Below are 14,394 nucleotides of genomic sequence, written 5' to 3' on the forward strand. Positions count from 1 at the left end.
TGTAAACATGACACATTTGTAGCCCTGGGCGTGGCAGAGGGTGCTGTAGAACCACTCTTCCCACCTCTATGGCGAGAATGTGCCCTCCGTCTCATGTGATTGAGGGCAGAAGCCCCCACAGCACGGGGAATGGAGATGGCACTTTAAGCACCAGACAAAGAAAGGAGACCAGCCATCTTGCATTCTCACAGCCCTCAGAGCTACACACTGCAAGGACTGTGGTGTTTTCTGTTGTGCAGTTCAGACCCTCAAGTCGTGATGATATGTTACAGGTGTGGGTCTTAATGGAAGTATTCCAGAAGGCAGACACTGGTGTTCTTCGCCCTATGCAATGATATGTAGATGACCCAAGTTACATCCTCTCTGTCTTCTGGAGGATTGATGTGTGGCATGGCACAGAATGCAACTTTCACTGCTGATGGCCAAGAGGCCGGGCTCATGGCACTGCACGGGTGCCCTGTGAGGCACCTCATATGTACAGCACATGAGACTGGTTTAGATCTGCTAAAACTCTAGAACTAGTGATCTAAAAATTTCTTCCCCTGTTTCTCTCTTCTCTGTTCTATGTACGTATGTTTTTGTTTTAGCGACCCCATGCCCACGGGCTCTCGTCTTTTGCGCTATATAAATAAACTAAATAAATAAATACCTTGCATGAGAGGAGGACTCTAAAGCTCCCATGAGACGGGGAGTCAAATCCTCAATCGAAGCTCCCACTTCTGAAAATACGGGCTCAGAGGCATTTGACAGAAGCTCTGTTTTCTGCCACAGTTCTGTGGAGCTTCCTACTATTTTATCCTTTACCCACCATAGACAGGACCGATCTCTCCAGATTATGTGGTCAGCAAACTCCGGATTTGGTTTGGTCAGGCCTTACTGCACTACTTGGATCTAATGGTTCTCTTAATGTGGCTAGGTGGGAGCGAATGATAACAGAACATGGTGGAACTGTACAATTCTCAATGGGCACAGCTCCAGGGGGCTGTAAACACATAAGCAAGCAGCTTTCACAACCTATGCAGATGAGAATCCAAGCAAAGATCACCCCCCTACAAAAAGGCCTTTGGTATCCCCCAAATGTGTGTTTTTTGCCTTCCACAGCTGATCAGCAGTGACAAACCCCCAACACCTAGAACAAGAAGGTCTTTATGGGTGACCCAAAAAACATGACAGTCTTCTAGAAAAGAGACACATTGTGGGGAGGGGAAGGGCTAAGTTGTTTGGTAATAAGCTGAGTTATATCCCCACCTTAAATCCAAGAGTTGGGAATTCATGGGGCTGTCTCTTACTTTTTCAGGACATTCAAGCTCTTCCATCACCCGCTGTACGGAAACTGCTATACCTTTAACAGCGGGGAAGACGGGACCCCACTGAGCGCATCCACCGGTGGCAGCTCTTACGGTGAGGAACACTTATCACAACTGCCCTTCTCGGAATTACTGAATGAATTCATGATACGCCACATATACGTACGCAGTGGTGCATGATGGCCCAGTGGACGGACACCCTCAGTATCCATGGATCCAAAGAGCACAACGCTCTCGGGGAGCTTTGCACAGTGTTTATTACCAGCATGTTTGGGTGTATTATTTGGTGTCAAATGTCTGAATACCCTCTATCATCTTACCCTTTTTCTTGGCTTCAGCACTCAATGCCCTTGCACTGTTATACGCCACCCCGCTTCCCTAAATCTGCAGTAGTCCCCTGCCTAGCCTCTTCTTTTCTCAGGCTAAATTTAAACCTAGGACAACATTCATACAACAAGAGTCCTACTGTCCTGTGATTACTTGCGAACCGTCCCGTCACTTTCTACCGCAAGAGAAAATGTCTGCTAATTGTACAGACATTTGCGAATTATTTACCAGTTGTTGATGGATAAATAGGTTTGTGTAACACAGGGAACGTAAGTACATTCTTTGGGGTTCTTCCCTGTCGGAACAGTCTCCTCCATTATAGGCAGCCATTTCCCTAATAGGTCCATAACTTTGGTGACAGACCCTAGCTATTACATCCTCCTCTTGTCTTCTTGCAGGCCCCCGCCCATTACTTGGTTCTTTGTATTTGTATTGTATTTGTATTTTTGGTTCAACCTAACTTGGAAGCAACCGAGCGCTGTGAAGCATTGGGGAGACCAATAAGACGGATGTGTATTAAGTGACCTGTGATCACGTTCATTGGATGGGACACTTGTGGTGGTGTCAGTGGGAGGGTACAAGTATTGGGTGATATGCTGCTGTGGTGATTAATGGTGGTGGATGGCATGTTTCTGTGGTTCTGCTTCTTTAGATGTTTTCCATACATCTTGATTGATGGAAAAATAAAAGTGTTGATACCTTTTATTGGACTAACCGAGCAAGTCTGTTGTATGAAGGTGTGTTTTTCCAGATTCCAGAAGCCTATTACGGTCATATGTGTCTTCTAGTCTTTTCTTAGTTTGCAGCCTGAGTATGTTGGGGCATCTGGCGTTGCCTTGGTATCCTGAGATGACGAGCTTCTGTGGCTGATATAATGGGATCTAGGATGTTGCTACTTGTAGATGATGTTGCAGGCTTCAAGGGGGATTCGTGTCTGAGGAAATATCCACTGTAGGTGTATTAGGGTTGTTGTGATCTTTTTGTACAATGTCGGCCCATTGATGAGTCATGCCAGTTGTCTAATTTACTCTTCGGCGGTTTTAGTGTAGAAATGGGGATTCCAATGAAAATGACTTTTTGTGGTCTAGGTGGGAGAGGACTAGGACCTGGTCATATGGTTTCACCTTTTATTGCAGGGGGAGCTGGTACCGGGCGGTCTGGGATTTGTTTGGAAAATCTGTCAATAATGAGAGATCACTGCTGATATACTATCCAAGTCAATGGGGGTTGTGTGAAAGCTGGGTAGTTAAGCAATCAGGCTTCATGTCTGTGGGCCAGTTTTAAGCCTTCCGTTTGGGTACAGTGGAGCTTCCGGCACGTACATGGCATTCATGCTTGGAGGAGGGCAAGACGTTCTTTTAGTGGGTGTATGCTACCGCCACATGCGACTTTCTGATACAGTGTGTTGTTCATGTATTGATGTATTTTGCCCACAATGAGTGGTGAGAAATCTTCAAAGAGTTTCTACCTACTAGTTGGTGATTGCCAGGGTGAGGTTGGAGCCTTGTGGGACTCTGCATGTGACTGTTAGTTGCTGAGATATGGAGTGGACCCGCTGATTGAATTGCTGCTAATGGGGAAGTCAGGAGTCAGGCAAAGTTGGATGGTTTGTTGAATGCAAGGTAATTAGTAGATGGTAGGGAGTGCTGTTGAAGTCAGTTGTGTCCAGAGGTCGTGTAGGACCAGAAGGGGGAATCACTGTTCTTTGTAATGTGAAGTGCATTGTCCCTTACCTTGTTCCTCACACTTCAGTGCTATGGCAGGGTCTGACGCTGAATTCAGAATCATGCAACATATAGTGGTTTGTTCTTGCAGTTAGAAAGAGACTCTTTTCGTCTAATATTCCCCAGGAATGGGAGATGGATCAGTAATTAACTAGATAGCCAGGTTGCCAAGGGCCAGGCATGGTCCTTTAAAGAAGGGCTGGAAATGTCCTGTTTTAAATGCCTTGTGATTGACTCTGATAGAGCTAGAGCCTCAGGGTATTTCCGGAGAGGACCTTTGATGGTGAAAGGGAGTATCTTGTATTTTTATATGGAACATTTGAGGACTTTGAGGATCTTGGTTAGAGCTACTTCTGAAATGTTCTTGAAGGTGGTACATTTAAATGTGGTGCCTGGGTCGGGATGGGGGTGAAATAGGTGTGTCCTGTGCCGTTGAGGTGCTCTCCTATTTTCTCAGTTTTCGATATGAAGAATTAGTTGATGATATGATATGATTGGTTATTTATAACGTGCTTAATACCCAGAGGTTTCTAAGCGCCGACCCGGGGATTGAACCCGTGTTGCTCCGTGTCGTCTTGCTTCCAAGGCAAACACGTTGCCCCTGAGCTATCGAGTTGTATTTGTGTTTTGAATTTGAGATTCACTGGGTTCGTTGATGTATTTTGCTGGTGGCCTAGAATAGGACTCTGATGTTTTAGAATAGTCAGTCATTATTTTATAGCTTTCACTGAGTGGATGAGTTTTCTGTCTGTTTTCAGAATAAAGACATGGTGTGAACCAAGCTGATGACCATCCTTCATCTTCTTACATGATACCTTCCAATTGGATGATTCTTTCCACACCTTGTGGTCTCCTTCCCTTGCAGTAGTCCTCCACCCAACTCAAAACCTCAGCCGGAAAAATAAATGCTCCATCCATCCTGTTAGAAGCTTTTCTAGCCAAAGAGGCTTCCTCCTACTGCTAATACTTGTAGCAGCACTCTCCTTGCTCATTTCATGCGCATCCCTTGTTTAAGAACTATCAGACCATGAGTCCATAAAGAGGAAACTTCACTTCCATAAGGGGTTCCTTCCCACAACTACATGCACTTATTGGTCCATGCAACCATTCTGCACCACACACATCCTCTCCCTGCCGTCTTCCTATAATGATGATCATCATCCCTTAAAACCACTCCACTATACAGAGTCTACACAAATATACATGTCCCTTTTCACTGTGATGCACAGTCAACTAACTGCAAAGATCAGGTCTAAGAGTAGCCATTGCAACCACTGTCTTTACCGCTACGTTGTTCCCTTGCCACTCTCTACGGGTCATTTCAATTCTATTACATGTTCCCCGAACAGGGGTATATTCCAGTCCAATGCAGGTATCATCTCATCCATATCCACATCTGACACCTTATCGCAGAGTACGACCACCCTTTCTCTCTACTCAGTCTGGCTTGTGATAGTTGAACATGTATGGTGAAGAGTCAAAGACCATGCCATTTAAATGCACCTGGTTAGCCTGATAGTCTGTAACCATTGGGATATACGCAGGATTACTGCAATATAACAAAAAATGAGTGCATGATTAATTTGAGGAGGTATATGACTTTGTGAAAAATATGTAGGATTCCAGAGTTCTCTAAAAGATATCTTGGAAACTCTTCCAATCTCTCGTAGAGTTCTTACCACACACTCCACTGCTGGTCTTTGTTTCTTGTTTTTCGGTTGTTATCCTCTGGATTGAGGCCCAAATGTGGCAGGGCAGAAAGGGAGGGTAGTCACTTTTGCCTTCTCAACAGAGAGTTGGGAATTATTCAAATCTTGGTGCATTGTCTGATATTGAGTGCCGGCTCAGAGTTGGGGTAGAGTGGTGGTACATGTCCAGAGAGATTTTAACAATGTTATGTGCACCCTTGCTCTTCCTCAGGTTTGCAGGTTGTCATCTACACAGATGAGGAAGAGTACAACCCGTTCCTCTCAATTGCCTCTGGTGCCAAAATCCTTGTGCACGGCCAAGACGAATATCCCTTCATGGAAGATGTTGGTACGGACATTGAAACGTCCTTGGAGACCTCTATTGGGCTCCAGCTGGTAAGTTACCTTTGCAGTAAAACGCCTTGTCTAGATACAAGGCCTCATCTCCCTGAAACAGACTGAGAATACTGGTAGTGCCCTGATGCCCTCCTCACCAACGTAAAAGTATGTTGGAATGGTTGTCCCTTGAATGCATACTGATGCTGACAACATCATTTTCTTCATGGGTGACACATGCACACATGGATTATGGGATGGCCCCTCTGAAGGACCTTTCCCAACAACTGGTGTGTGCAGGCAGCTCAGTTTGCAGGCAGCTCCTGGTGGTTTCCCTGATTGACCAGCCAGCGCTGTCAACGTGGTCTATTTTGGCAAAAGCCTACCTCAAGTGTAGGATAGATGCATTCTATTCTGTCATCAGTGGAAATAAAAAAGACACAATTCTAAGTAATGTTTTCTCCACACCTACCTTGCTGTATGAGTTGGGTGATGGCATTCGTGCTGGTTAGAACAGTCGCTGATGTGTGCATTGACGCCTTGTCCCTCTGAAATTGTTGAAAGAGCCCTAAATCTTCGCGTGGACGGAAATAAATGAGCCAACACGTCACGGCACTAGGCCGCAGGAGGAGTGTCTGCCCTGAAATGCTTGTGTAACCTAGGCAACGTTTGTCCTTTCCCGTCATTTCCTTGAAATGTAGTTCCCAAACGTTGGGCTACCTGGGCTTCAGGTGGCCATGCTTTGCACTGCTACAAAGTGCAGCCTTTGTAAAATGCTGTTTAAGAAAGACAGACACATTTAAAACAAAACAAAAACGTGATACGTGCAGCGTCGATGCTCTTCAAAAGTACTGGAGAAGTACCAACAAATCTTGCAAATGTGGATTTTTGGCCTTCCGTGTGCTTCAGAAGACATTTTGAGAGTAACCATTTGATTTTCTTTGCTTTTAGACAGAATCCTCCAAGCTGAGCAGCCCCTACAGCGACTGCACTATTGACGGGTCCGACATCCCAGTGACCAACATCTACAACAAGAGCTATTCTTACCAGGTACACGCAGCCGCTTGGTGCACGCATACATGGAGACACATCTCACGGTCAGCCACAGGACATATATGTTGCTCCATCCTCTTCTCATGCACATTTTGCGGGCTGTGAGACATGTTCACCTTCAATGTCCTTGCGATTGGGTTCTGGCAGCCAGGCTCATGGTTGATCTGAGTCAAATGGCTAGGGAGTTGACATGGGAGATTTAAATTAAGCATGGGTTGTTTGTGCCCCTGTATCGTTTCTATTAAGTAGCATGAGGGAAAGCTAGACATATTTAGTGTTGCAAATCTTAGGCTGCATAACCTCCCCACCTGATTGGCCCATGGATTCTCCATTCTTAGATGTGACAATCTCACAAAGGATTACGAAGGCCCAGCTCTCGCTCTAGGCAATTACATCTTTTTAAGGAAACATTTCCAGTCCACAAAGAACCCATGGTCTCAGCATCCCTGCATGCTCGACATACCAAAAGCGGATCCTTGCCAAGCTAAGGTCCCAAAACTAGTTATCTCGAAGAGAAACTTTCAAGTCCTATCACTTCCAGGATTTAGCAGTGTGCACATGGCAATCTTAAGGAGAAAATAGATAGCAAGTCGTGTCCCATCGGTGGTATTGCCACCCCCGGGAGACACATCCATGTCACACTGTAGCCATCATGTGAGCATCCTGACAGGAACCTCCAAATTTCACCTGTGCGACAGGTCTCTTAACATCAGCCCACACACACGGTCTTCGTGCATATTTTCTTCTGGAACCCCTTTAAAGCTGGCCAGCTGAAGGTGTCACTGAATCTCGTAGAGCATGTCTTTCTAGTTGCCCTGAACATGGGAAGTCCACATATGAGGTCAGGCAAAGCCCATGTATCTTATCTAAGTGCAGGGCGTCATTTCAAACAGACATGCCTTAAAGTAAGCCAAACCAGAGAGCAGCGCCAGTCCTAGGGTAAAGCCCCTTTCCATGAAAGCATTGCAGGATTGCATGACGTATACTGGGCGGTGAAGGGGTCAGTACTGGAGTATAAACCAAGGACAGGGACTGGAGGACATCACAACCCTTTTCACATTGAGAGCCAAATACCAAATCCTCACAAAACCCTGTTGGAACTGACCTCTCATGCGAGGCCCAGAGTGTCCCCCATCGTGTTGCTACATACATGGTTACCTCCCGTGAGCCTTTGCTCTTGCAGCTCCCATCCATTGCCACAGGTATATTCTAAGGCCAGTGGTTCCCCACTGCGAGCCACAGGCGTGTAGTCTGTGGCGCATCTGTTTTTTCCTGCGGTGATCAGGCCTCTTTTTCCTCCCCTTGCAGACTTGTATTCATTCCTGCTTCCAGCAAGCCATGGTGGATGTGTGCGGATGCGCGCACTACAATCAACCACTGCCCCTGGGGGCACAGTTCTGCAACTACAACATCTATCCCAACTGGAGTGAGTAAATCCTGGGTGCTGGGCGTTCTCTGGCCTTCTCGTTCGGTATTACCCAAATTGACCTTTTAAAGTTTACCTTTTGTCCTAATTGACCTAATTATAGTGGTCCTAATGGACCTTCTGCACAATTGACCATTATATTATTTTAGTTATTTTATATATGTATTTGGTTGGTTTTGGATTATAAATGATATACGGGGATTGGGCAGGGGGCTGCCGGGCGCTTTTGGATTGGGTGGAGGGTTGCGGGGGGTTTCCCCCACATATATGCCCAAATTGACCTAAATTAGGTCATTTCTCCAGAAGGTCAATTCTCCCGAGGTTAATTGTGAAAAAGTCAATTAGTATACAACCTCTTGTTCTCGTTGTGTGATGTGAGCTGTAACACTTAGCTCCTGGGATGCTCTATTCACCCGTGCCATGCCGCATTTTCACATATTGTGCACATACTGTGTGTTTGTAATGAATGGTAGGTATGGAGCTGAGTGCCGCGTGCACCCCCTAATGCATGTCACCTCTCCCTCCTGCAGTGTACTGTTACTTAAAACTGCATGCTGACTTTGTGCAAGAGGACCTGGGCTGTCATGAAAAGTGCAGAGAGAGATGCAGGTGAGTGCCACCAAATGGTAATCCCTCTTAGGATATGCCAGATGACTCATTTAAGTTCTTCTAACCATGCAATCACTTCCTCCTGTTCCCTGCAGTAACAAGGAGTGGACACTCACGAGAAGCACAGCCCAATGGCCATCAGTGACCTCAGAGGTAAGGCGTGTGCTTTTACACCGCTGTGGAGGCTCGCACTCGGAACACTCTGGCTGCTCCCATATCAATCTATCTGCTTATCCCTGATCACTACTGATGCACTGATATCACTGTGTGATTGATATCTGAACACTGGCTGCCCTTACATCAGTCTAGCTACTCGACCCCGATTACCCCAGATGCGCCTATTTCACACTGACTGCTCGATCTCTGAACACCCTGCCCGCCCTTATACCAGTCTAGCGGCTCGATCCCGATCACCACTGATGCACCTATATCACTCGGAGTGCTCGAGCCCTGAACACAGGCTGCCCTTATATCAGTCTGGATGCTGGACTCCTCATCACCACTGATGCACCTATAGTACTCTGGATGGGAAATCTTAACATAACACTCTGCTGCCAGGGGCTTGCCTGCCCATGCCTTGTACTAGCCCCATTGATTGGCCAGGATGTGGAAGTCCATGTCCCTGCCAACCCTGTTAGAATTGCTGTTGCGGAACTGCAGACGGGATCTATGCAGCAGTAAAGTGGTTCATAGTTGTGTTGACATTTACCTCAGGGACTAAGTCTTGCTGCTCACACATTCATCTGGACTCTCTTCATCACCCTGGCTGTTGCATCTCAGACCATGGACTACCCACTCGTGAGATCACTTCTTAAATGGTCTTAGTGCACCCCAACTGTTCTGCATCATTTTAAGTTCATGTGATTAAAAAATTTGGCAAAATCAGAGGCTATCACGGACGTCGATGTTAGATCACTCTAGCACTCCTCTGAGTTTTGATCACTGTATCAGGACGCGACTTTTAGATCACTCAGGCAGTCCACCTCGTTTAGACCACTCTGGCAGCACACTGCTTTTATATCACTCAGGCAGCACACTGCTTTTATATCACTCAGGCAGCACACTGCTTTTATATCACTGCAGCAGGCCACTACATTTTAGTTGCACATATTTATTCTGGCCTTTCTCTTCTAGAACGTTTAGTGCATCACAGAGTTCTCTCACACATCTCTGACCTTAAAACTACAGAGACCCATGCCTTTTGATGTTTCCATGCAGTTCACCACCCCAACATGCTCTTGGCAATCATGGCTGAGCAGAGGATCAGCCGCACATCAGTCCCCTGGCGCTCCTCATGCCACCGAGGCGAAGACTTCCCAATTGCATGGAACTCTGGGACCGGATGGGCACACAATCAAACTGCCAAGGCTGCGATCATCTGTTTTCCTTCACCTTCTTGACCCAAAATAAAAACATCTCCTATTTGTTCCCTTCCTGATTCCACACTCCTCTACACCTCTGACTACATCCTTTCCTTCCTTTTTAGTTTGACATGAAAATGTGACCCCTTCGTCATCTCGACAAGCCCCTCTACCTGGCGCGATCTCCTCCACATGTCCAAAAGTGGCCTCATTCAGTGTCCACTTTGACACAACCTTGATGAACGTGCCCGTACTGAGAAAGTTGTAAAATTGAAGGGGCTTTTATGTGTTCACCATATTCCCCCGCCCCAACCTTCTATAATGGCCTCAAGTTTTGCACCAACACCCTGGATGAACATCCCAAGTCCACTTGAACACCCCCCTCCAATCATCGAGCAAGGTGGCTCATGGTGCACAAAAAGTTGCAACACACATTTAAAAAAATGTGTACATTTCTTGTGTTAAATATGTTATATTGAATTCTGGGGGATCATAACAAAATAGAGAATGCCCACAATTTCGAATCCCAAAATCCCGAAATTTGAGACCCCGTTTATGCCACATATATGTGGGGGTGGGATGGGGGGTGTGGGTTAAGTAAATAAAAAAGATTGAGGGGTATTATGGGAGCTGCGGGCGTCTCTGCTTGCATATATATTCGGTGAAAAGGGGTAAAAGAAAATTGGTATTTTGGGATTCGAAATTATTTTTCGCAGTATTCGCAGAGATCCAATTCTGACTGGAATTACAACAAATGACAACGATTTTACATATCAACCTCATTAAAAAGGAGAGAAAAATAACACACAAGACACAAATGACAATGATTGAAATAACCACCCTAATTAATTATTATGATAGAATTCTTCAATCAAGTATTTAGGTCAGTCATTGGCCTCATCTCCTGACACCTGGCTTAGTTTACTCGCAATGCTACGAATCCACTCCTGATGCTGTTAGTCCACTCCTGATGCTGTTAGCCCTGTTAGTTCACTCAGGATGCTGTTAGTTCACTCTGGATGCTGTTAGTCCACTCCTGATGCTGTTAGCCCTGTTAGTTCACTCAGGATGCTGTTAGTTCACTCTGGATGCTGTCAGTCCACTCCTGATGCTGTTAGCCCTGTTAGTTCACTCAGGATGCTGTTAGTCCACTCTGGATGCTGTTAGTTCACTCAGGATGCTGTTAGTCCACTCCTGATGCTGTTAGTCCAGCCCTGATACCGTTAGTCCACTCCTGATGCTGTTAGTCCACTCCTGATGCTGTTAGTTCACCCCGGATGCTGTTAGTCCACTCCTGATGCTGTTAGTCTACTCCTGCTTGTGTTAGTCCATCCCTGATGTTATTATTCAACTCCTGGTGCTGTTAGTACACCCATGATGCTGCTAGTCCACTTCTGACGCTGTTAGTTCACTCCTGCTGGTAGTAGTCCACCCTGATCTTATTATTCAACTCCTGGTGCTGTTAGTACACCCATGATGCTGCTAGCCCACTTCTGACGCTGTTAGTTCACTCCTGCTGGTAGTAGTCCACCCTGATCTTATTATTCAACTCCTGGTGCTGTTAGTACACTTCTGATGCTGTTAGTCTACTCCTGCTTGTGTTAGTCCACCCCTGATGGTATTATTCAACTCCTGGTGCTGTTAGTACACCCCTAATGCTGCTAGTCCACTTCTGACGATGTTAGTTCACTCCTGCTGGTAGTAGTCCACCCTGATCTTATTATTCAACTCCTGGTGCTGTTAGTACACTTCTGATGCTGTTAGTCTACTCCTGCTTGTGTTAGTCCACCCCTGATGGTATTATTCAACTCCTGGTGCTGTTAGTACACCCCTAATGCTGCTAGTCCACTTCTGACGCTGTTAGTGCACTCCTGCTGGTGTTAGTCCACCCCTGATACTATTATTCAACTCCTGGAGCTGTCAGTACACCACTGGTGCTGTTATTTCACTCCTACTAGATCAGTCTAGATGCTGTTTCATTACGCAAGACGCAAGATGGTGTTCGATCACTCCACATATTGCCAGATTGCTTGAGTTTCTGCTACATCTGCAGAATGCAGGGCTGTTTGGGAATATTAACGGTGAAAGGGAGATGACCAGTCTTTTGGGAAAGGGGCGGCAAGCGCAGAGAGGCTTAAACTGAACCTTCAAGACTGTTTTTCTCTAAAACAGACCAGTCATAGCTGGGCAACATCAGCGCCACATCATTCCACTCTAACGCCCATCCACATCCCCTACACCGCCATCGTTTCCTCCCAGTAACTAGAGAATCTTCTTTTCCCACTTCTTCTGCTGCCAGTGGGAGTTTTCAGAACACCCTCATTAATGCTCTCTGCTGCCTTCTGTCCTCTTCTTTTTAGAGCCTGGTTATGGTCTCATTATTTGTTTTGCTTTTTCACAGGACTGGATGCTGCGCGTTTTAACCAGGGAGATGGGGGACAAAATAAAAAAAAATCTAACAAAGTAAGTGATATGTTTTCAGATCATCAAGTGTTGCTTAGATTCTTTCACTGTGTCACCTATTTGCAGCACTGCACTGGGTCAAACTCTTCATGGCTGCAGAGATCCTGGAGTCTCTACTGATATCATGGACTGCAACCTTCTCTCATGATCCCACGCCATTCACTGTGATTCCCAGGGCTGATGGGAATTGTAGTGCAACACATCTGAAGACACCAATGGTTGCAGACTGTCTAATGAGTGCTGACAAAGTGTCCCTAATTCATGGTTCTACAACATTTGACTCGTTTGTTTTGGACCACAACTCCCAACAGCCAAAGCTAGAATAGTCTAGGGTGAGGAATCATTGGAGTTGTAGTCCAAAACATCAAAAGATCAGACCACTTCCCTAATTTCAGCGCTAACAAAGGGGGAGCAAATAACTAAATCATGCTCATGGCTCACCCTGTGCCCCTGTCACCTCCGAGTACAGCCATGATTTCTGTCTGCACATGATGGCTGGACAGGATATCGGGGCATTTCAAACCTACCATATTCACTACCAGGAAGTGGTTAGTTTACGGAAGTTAAACCACTCTTATTTGCCTTTCATACATACACAAGCACCCTCCTTATTCAGTTGCAGCTGATCTGCAACCAACTGTGGGGACAGAGGCTTAAATGGGACAAAGCTTGTCTCTTCCCCACCGACACGTGGATGTAGTTAGTGTGACAGAGTGTTCCCTAAAGGGAATTATTTGAAAAACCTCTTATTGTGTTAGAGCATAGAAATTGCATGATGTTGGAACTTGTGGACCTTGCAGGAAATGGGAAGGAATACATGTGTGAAAACGCAGCGGAGGACAGTCGTAACATATGATAACAATGGGGTTGAGTTGGTCCACATATTATATACTCCCTGAACTGTGTTTTGCCTACCCAGGGCCTGCCTTAGTGGCATCAGCGCCCTGGGTGATTTGGCGCACCCCATGCCCCCGCGCGCCCCTGTCCAGGGGGCAGGACCAGGAATTGGCACTTTCTCTTTTTCTTTTTTTTAAACCTCCTCGCTCCGGCGAGGAGGTAATGATATGAGTAGGGTGCATCAGCACCCTATTGTTAGTAAATGCGCCCCGCTGCAGCGGGGCGCATTTAATAACAATGAGGCACCTGCCACTCCTTCTGCCACTATGCTAGCTCGGGGGAGCCCTTGAAAGACTCCCCCGAGCTGCCGTGGTGGGGGCTAATGGCGCCCTGGGGGCCGTGGTGCACCGGGCGGTCACCCGGCTCGCCCCCCCTAAGGCCGGGCCTTTGCCTACCGCATTCCGTCTGTGCCAAGCACCCATACCGGCAATCTGAGATGTTGAATACAGTCCAAATGGTCCATAACCTTCATTCATGTCAGGCTCTATTTGGAGTTTTCAATAGTGCGACATGCACACTGCTTTGCTGCGGAGCACTATTTAAGGTCTGCAAAGCATGACCTTCATTCTTCCAGGATGGAGAGATAAGAATTAGAAAAAGAAATGCATTTGCTTCCTCTTGTAATGAAAAATGTATCTCCTTGAATGGAAAACCCCCGAATGTCAAAACCGAATGTTAAATAAAGAGACAAAGCCAACTTTGCAAACAATTGATCTAAGGGGAGAAAATCATTAGAAATTGTTAGGGGGATCTTGCTAGACCACGCTGGTGAAGGGTTAATCTGCCATTACGCGTTAAACCATAGGTGCAGCTATGGAAGAGACCAACCTCATACGCCACCATTGGTGCCCCCCTTGAAGAGCTGCATTTCCAGGTTCAATGCTCAGACAACCAGAGAAGGATGGAAGCAGAGCAGGATTTGGCCTAATATAAGTCAAAGATTAACCGTGGAAGAGTAGGGAGCTGCTTTTTCTTATGAATCCATGACCCAGGGGATGCCTGAAGAGCATTTGGAAGAATATATCTGGATCTAAGGACAAGAACTCATGGTACCAGTAGCTTAGAATTTGGTTACAAAGAGTCAGTGAGTACAGGGCCTATTTCGCAGTGCTGTAGAAGGGATTCTTAGTCCAGGCTTTGAACCCTGGATTGCTGATGCCTCAGATAGATAAAATGAAGCACAATAGGTGTACCCTGCATGAC

At 46.2% G+C, this 14,394-nt stretch overlaps 1 protein-coding gene across 1 annotated transcript in view; it reads left to right on the top strand.

The window, feature by feature from the left end:
* Positions 1 to 14,394, top strand: part of SCNN1G (sodium channel epithelial 1 subunit gamma) — a 64,227-nt gene that overhangs the window by 36,040 nt on the left and 13,793 nt on the right. Inside the window, exons 5-11 of the mRNA XM_069647394.1 lie at positions 1,298 to 1,401; positions 5,279 to 5,442; positions 6,334 to 6,432; positions 7,744 to 7,861; positions 8,392 to 8,470; positions 8,566 to 8,623; positions 12,233 to 12,294. Of these exons, the coding sequence (XP_069503495.1) occupies positions 1,298 to 1,401; positions 5,279 to 5,442; positions 6,334 to 6,432; positions 7,744 to 7,861; positions 8,392 to 8,470; positions 8,566 to 8,623; positions 12,233 to 12,294 (684 nt within the window). The remainder of the gene's footprint in view (positions 1 to 1,297; positions 1,402 to 5,278; positions 5,443 to 6,333; positions 6,433 to 7,743; positions 7,862 to 8,391; positions 8,471 to 8,565; positions 8,624 to 12,232; positions 12,295 to 14,394) is intronic.

The sequence above is a fragment of the Ambystoma mexicanum genome, chromosome 2q (assembly GCF_040938575.1).
Source record: "Ambystoma mexicanum isolate Mex_15411 chromosome 2q, UKY_AmexF1_1, whole genome shotgun sequence".
Classification (NCBI taxonomy): domain Eukaryota; kingdom Metazoa; phylum Chordata; class Amphibia; order Caudata; family Ambystomatidae; genus Ambystoma; species Ambystoma mexicanum.